Below are 6,619 nucleotides of genomic sequence, written 5' to 3' on the forward strand. Positions count from 1 at the left end.
CTTCCCTCCCCCTTCCCCATCCCTCTCATTAGAACCCTGCCTATACTCAGGACATCCTGCATAGACTGCAGAGCCTGTGCCTGTGTAACTCCTTGCCATTCATTTTCTCCCTTTGAGCTATATCACCAGGACATTAGCACTCTGCAAAATATGCAAATTGATGCACATACATTGTTTAAGCATACAGTTCCCACAACTACTCAAATACTCACATATTAGCTGCCTGATTCTTATCTGTTCTGCATTCTGAGAGTAAAATTAGCTGCTTCCTGGGTAACTGTGGAAAGTTATGGTATGGCTAGGAAATTTTGAAAGCCTCTGAAAATATTTATAATGTTTGCCCAAAATTTTCAGCAAAAGGCCTGTAAGATGAAATTAAGCAAGTGCAAATGAGATGTGTTGTCTTGCTTTGCTATAGAATTTTGTGGAGAAAGACCTGGAAAAACTGTGCATGTAACTATATACTTCCACTTTAAAAGTGGGGAAACCAATGCACTTTCAAAATGGTATTTTTCTGAAACAGAACAGCTCCACAAGTTATAATGCTGCTCTAAGTACACGAGATTATTGCCACTGGACTACTAAAAACGAACATAAAGCAGGTACTTAGCATAACTAAGATTTTTTTTTTTAATGCTACAACAGCCATTTGATTACTGGGCACAATGAGCTGAAAAACCCAATGAGTCTATGTATTTAACTTCATAGCAAAACTCCTGTGGTGCCTTTATGTTTTGTACAATTTACAGTTAAACATGCTTTCCCCCCCATCTTTTAACCCTAGAACTTAAATTTCACAAATTAAATTTTCCCTTCTGAAGAATAATCAAATGGCTGGACTGAACAGATTGTCAGAGTTCAGCAGCTCTCCAAAGGTATTCACAGAATAAGCTTTTGGGAAGAAACTCCTTTCTTCAACTAGCTATTTAGAGACAAGACCTGTAGCGCTTCTTGCTCAGGTCCACCTCAAACTAAGGACCTATGGTGTGGGAATGCTAACCTAATAACTATGTATCTGTCTTCAGAAGTACAATCTAGTGGTCTATAAAAAGACCAAAAAGCCAGGAATTTCTGTCTGGTTCTGAAACTCTATTGCTGTATACATTTCAACTTCCACTGCCTCTGTTTCCCCATCTATAAGACAAGGCCAATACAAAACTGCATGTACACTACGTTGTGTGTGCATTCTGTGAGATGCACCCAATGACACATCTGAGAACATCTGGGATAATAATGTCAATGGAATGCACTACAGAGGTGCAAAAAATAGAATATTTCCATCCTTCGACCTTATCTCCTCCATTCTTTGTTAGCAATAAACATATAAGCAAAGCGATAGCTTCAGGAAGGTATTTTACTAGGAAAGAGAGACAAAAAGTCTAAGTAAGTAAAACCTCAGCTGAGCAACCAAAAAGAGGAGTAGTTTTAATTTTAAAAAATTTTGTTATTCATGCATTGCCATGGGCATTGTGAGTACAACTACCTGCCCTGTGGCTTGCAATGACTGTCCTTACGATACATATATGAGCCACCATTTACTCCCAGGCAAACCATGGTGGTATTAGATCATGCCTTGAGAGATGGTAGGAATATAAACCAAAATATTACTACTTGTCATACCGGTATAGAGCTTTTCATTCAAAAGCTATTGTCTATTTTGCAAACCCACCCTAGGAGGGACCTCTCCAGCAGGGCAGGCAGAGTGGAACAGTTTTCTGAAAGGCAAGATGGAGAAGCAGGCTCCCTGCACCTGCAGAAATACCTGGCAGTGCCGTTATGAAGTCCCGCTGTAACATGGGTTTGAGGTATGAGTTTATATGTCCGTGCTGGTAGTGACACATCTGGGAGATGAGGTGCTCCACAAACTCCACCTGGTCAGACTCGGACCACTGTTCAAAATACTTGACGCAGAGCTCCTTCTCCTTCTCATAGCTTGCAGACAGTTTTCTTTGCTTGGGCACAATCATACTGGAAGTGCCATTGGCAAGTTTTGTCTGTGAAGAGGAAGAAGAGAAAAACCCAAATCATACATATGAAAAGAAGCTCAAGTGGTTTTTACGATGTTTTGGGGGGCAAAAAGCAGAAGCAAAAAAGCACCCTGCTCCATAAAGCTGGCCGAGGCCATGCATCCCAAATGTATCAGGTATTCGGTGCTGTCTATCAGATCAAGCTGTGACCCCTGCAGGACCATGCACTGGCTCATGTCAGAGCTGTGCACCAAGGGCTCTGGTTAGATTGGAAACCATGAGTGGCAATTTAACGCAAATGCAATTTTATTTACATCTTGCAGACAGTAAAATGCATTTGGATTCCTAATCTACAGTTACTAAAATGCAACAACAGAAAACTGCATTTGTGTTCCGGTTTTTTTTTTCCCCTAAAGAATGGACTGCTGCTAAAATTTACAGGGAATGCATCAAATGGATGAGAAAAAAATTGACAGTACTTGAGTATAAAATTATACCTTGAGAGCAAAGCCAGCCGAAACACACCCTGATACTTGGTACATACTTCTTTCAAAGAATAAAAGATTTGCAACTTTCTGAGCGCTGTTAATATCTTGTCAGAAGGACTCAGCTCAAAGAGGAGTTTCAGAGATAAAACAAAACATTGACATTTCAATTTCCTACTTGATAGCAAGATAAAATTACTGCTTTCTAAATTATTTAACTGGAAGAAAAGTGCACATTTGGCAATGCAAAGGTATCCTTTGTCCAAGTAAGACTAACTGTTTGCTTGGAAATTATTTTTTCCCCATACTGGTCAAATAGTTTGTATTAAATGCTGAAAACATACGATTTTCTCTCTTTCACTGCAATGGTTAAGCAATTGACAGCACTATAATGACAGTCAATATTATTACAACATTTTTATTTACAAAATATATTTAGATGTTATCTATTAATGACCAAATAAATACAAATTACAGATATCAGAATGTACAAAACATTGATGCAGTGATGCCATATTTCTGTTCTATGATGATAAATCCAGGCATCAGCCTCATCAGGAGACCTTATTAACTTTAAGGGGAAAAAAACCCCGAGTACCTAAATCTCTCTGCAAAGATATCTGATGATCTAAAAGAAATGCACTGATTAACTGATTTTACAGGGAAAGAAATAAAAAAAAAACAAAAAAAGCCTTTTTTCAGCAAGTGCCAAAACAGTGGGGTTTTTTATACATCTGCCTTTTAATTTGAGAGACTGTGAAGTTTGACAAACAGTGCTGAGCTGGAGCAGAGTAAATAGCTGATGTGCAAAGACCACAAAAAGGGCAACTCCTTTCAGAGTTGCACCACGTTCTGGCCCTTCCTTGCCTCCTGAGCACCCTTCTCCCTGCAGCCTTCATCTCTCCAATTACCTCTAAAACATTGGTCTGGGGTATCAAACAGAAGCTGCAACATCTCCAAAAACCAACCTCTTGGGTAGGAATAATGAGTAAATTGAAGAGTCCATTGACCTACACTTGTAACAGCTCTGGAACTCAAACTCCAGGTTTATATAGCAGTTTTGCTAATAAAAGCACTATACATGTTACAGTGTTTAAGTCCAAATTAGGGGACAGGGGAATACTGTATTTTTTTACATTCATGTGTGTACTTTGGCTGCATTCAGACAATGTCAAGCTGAGATCTGATTTGCACCCTTGCCTGCTCTGGTTCCCCATCCCAAGAAGCAAGGACAAGCCCAGAGGTAGCCATGGAGTGCCCAGCAGGTCCTGTGGTCTATGCAAGCAGGGAACCAGGAGGACAGGGCGAGCCACAAACACAGCAGTTCTGCAGAGCACAGACAGACAAATTCACAGGGCTCCCAAATCACTTGATCACAATACATGCTCACATGCCTCCCCCAGACCATGTAGAAAAAATGCAGAATGTAAATGTGAAGATTCCTGGAAATCCACTGGGGAGTTAGTGAAAAAGGCCTGTTATTTAAAAAACCAACAACAAAACAACAAGCAGCATCTCTATTATTAAAGTGTTGGGGTGATGACTACTGGTGAGAGAATCAGTTTGGGTTCCTGAGAAACCGCGATGGCTCAACCATCCTGATCAACTGCCTCAACTTCACAACAAACCATCCCAGAACAACATCAGTAACTATTTCCTGGAGCATGTAACTGTCTACAGCCTCTTCTTCCCCCTCCTGGTACAATAGCCAGGCCTCACCTGAGAAAAAGCAAGAACTGTCCCACGTGCCATCCCTACTGCTAGGGTAGATATCCATCCAAATGCACTGGATACTGTCACGCTTTTTATACACTTCACTTCCAAAAGCGGCAAAGAAGAGTAAGTACCAGTAGCCCATCACCTGGGAGGAAGTTTGGATATAACAGAGCAAACTACTAACTTGAATCAGATAGAACTGTGCTGACTGCCATTTCACAAACCCCTGAGAGTGAGGACTGCGAAATGCCCAAGCTGGCTCTAGGCACAACTCTTCATCTGCAGGAACAGCAGCGGTGTCTTCCCACAACTGTGTGCCTGAGCTCGGAAGCTGTGCCGAGAAACCCAGGGGACTGAGCGCCTGGTACCAGCTCAGGGATCCACGTGCCATGCTCCATTGCAGCCCGTGATTACAAAACCATTTCTCCAAATGGCTACATTTAACACAAAGCACATTTGTATGCCCAGTGAAGTAGAAGAGGACTAATATATGAAAGGACTTTAATCTAAATAATGGCTTGCAACTACAGGAAGGTGCAATATTTCAACACAGATAAATAAAGGCTGGATAAATCTACTGCTCTGCATATAAAACAGAACGGCCATGGTATATCATAGCTGTAACCCACATATGACAACCAAGGTTACTTTTGTTTTTGTTCAGTACAGGGGACCAAGGATCCTCCTAAAGCACAGAAAAAAACCAAAGACAAGCACAGTTCTCTGATTCCAGTAGAGGTACAGTGTTTCCCCACCCATATGAGTGGTCACAACTTTTATGTATTTAGAAAAAAACAAACCACTATGTCCTCTAATAACTGCAGAGGAATTGGTAAGGCACTTTACACAGAGTGGATGAATTCAGATTACATGTTTCTTAATATAAGAAGACCTCTCTTAAAATCAAAGAAAACGAGAAGCTGTCTCCTAGAATATCAAGAATGCCTTAAATGATCCCAGCAAGGTTTGGGACCTTCTGAACCTTCAAGACATCTTTACACTGGAGCTCTGAAAACACTGAGAGCTTAGACCACCACTGCAAATTTCTTAGAGTTTCTCTCTAGACAAAAGGAAGGGACTTCCCTTTGATGTTCCAGTACCAACTGGTCAGACTGGGCTTCTCCCCTCCTTCCCGGGCTCACTGGGACAACAGGCTCGGCACCCGCAGCATTTCACCTCTGACTGCTTGCACCGCCAGCCGTGGTTAAGCCACCAATCTAGACAGAGCCACCTTAACAGCAATTTTGGATGGGTCTTACTGAAGGGGAGGAAAAAAGAGGACATAATGTTTAATTATAAGAAATGATTGAAATAGGCACAGACATACCCCGGGTGCCTCTGCACTGCAGCAAGCTCTAAACTTGTTATCGTTAATGGCTTAAATTTCACTGTGCTAATCATTTCAGGACACAAGCCTTTCTTGATAATCTAATGAATTATTCCAACATCCTTCAGCAAAAAAAATCCTCCATGACAGCACTAATTACAAGACGTTTTCCCAGTGCTTATGTAAAATATGACAGAGCAGCAGCTTAGGGAATTGCAGAAAACTGCTTCTAATTTCCACTGAGAAACTGACAAACACCTCTCTTTCATCTCTCCCAGCTCTCAAGTAAGATTTAACTTTCTCATTTAGTTAATTACCGAGTGAGGATCATCATTTTCCCGGATCGGAGCGGCACAGAGCCTTTATCGTGTTAACTTGTGAACTTGATCGATGGCTGCTGCTAAAACTTAATAACTTCACCCCCTGGCAAATTGTAAGATAAATATAATAGGAGAAACTCTGACAGTAAAAACCTGCCAGAAATGAGCGCTGTGTTTATGTTTCTTTGCAGGCAGCAAAAAAACAACCGACAGCTTATTACTGGATGCGTGTTACTTATATTTAAAAGACTCCAGGCAGTTAACTTTCTGCGTACTGTTCAAACTTTACTCACAAGATAAAAGACATTGGGGAAAAAAACAAGCAATGGGATGACAAAGAAAGGAACCATGGAGGCCTATGCCCAGAGTTGGGGGGGAGAGACAGAAACTTCACAATGAAAGCAAAGCCACATTTGTCTCTATATCCTGAATATTCTTCAAGATTAACTACATTAAAAATACCCACAACAGGGAATCCTGACATAAAACTAGTTTCAGCAGTGGCACAAAGCTCAGGAATTTTGGAGCATGTCAGAAACTGTGTGGGAAAAGCAGAGGGATTAAAAAGTACCAGCATGGCAGTGAGATGATTTGGTTTGATGCCTGTAAAGCTGCTTTTAGCCAGAGAACCTCAGCACGGCTGGCTTTTCCAAAGCGACTTGTGTGGCCACGAGACTGCTTGCTACTGCCCATGATGAAGTACCACTCCAATGTAGCAATGCAACAAAAATGGGGAAACGGAGCTGAGGATGTAAGCCAGGCCTTCACACTAAAGAAGAGAGCTAGTATTGGAGTATCCTGCTG

At 41.3% G+C, this 6,619-nt stretch overlaps 1 protein-coding gene across 1 annotated transcript in view; it reads right to left on the bottom strand.

The window, feature by feature from the left end:
• BTRC (beta-transducin repeat containing E3 ubiquitin protein ligase) overlaps nt 1-6,619 on the bottom strand; it is a 65,370-nt gene that overhangs the window by 20,983 nt on the left and 37,768 nt on the right. The window contains exon 3 of the mRNA XM_010184898.1: nt 1,763-1,994. Within this exon, the coding sequence (XP_010183200.1) occupies nt 1,763-1,994 (232 nt within the window). The remainder of the gene's footprint in view (nt 1-1,762; nt 1,995-6,619) is intronic.

Source organism: Mesitornis unicolor, unplaced genomic scaffold (genome assembly GCF_000695765.1).
Source record: "Mesitornis unicolor isolate BGI_N332 unplaced genomic scaffold, ASM69576v1 scaffold42475, whole genome shotgun sequence".
Taxonomy (NCBI): domain Eukaryota; kingdom Metazoa; phylum Chordata; class Aves; order Mesitornithiformes; family Mesitornithidae; genus Mesitornis; species Mesitornis unicolor.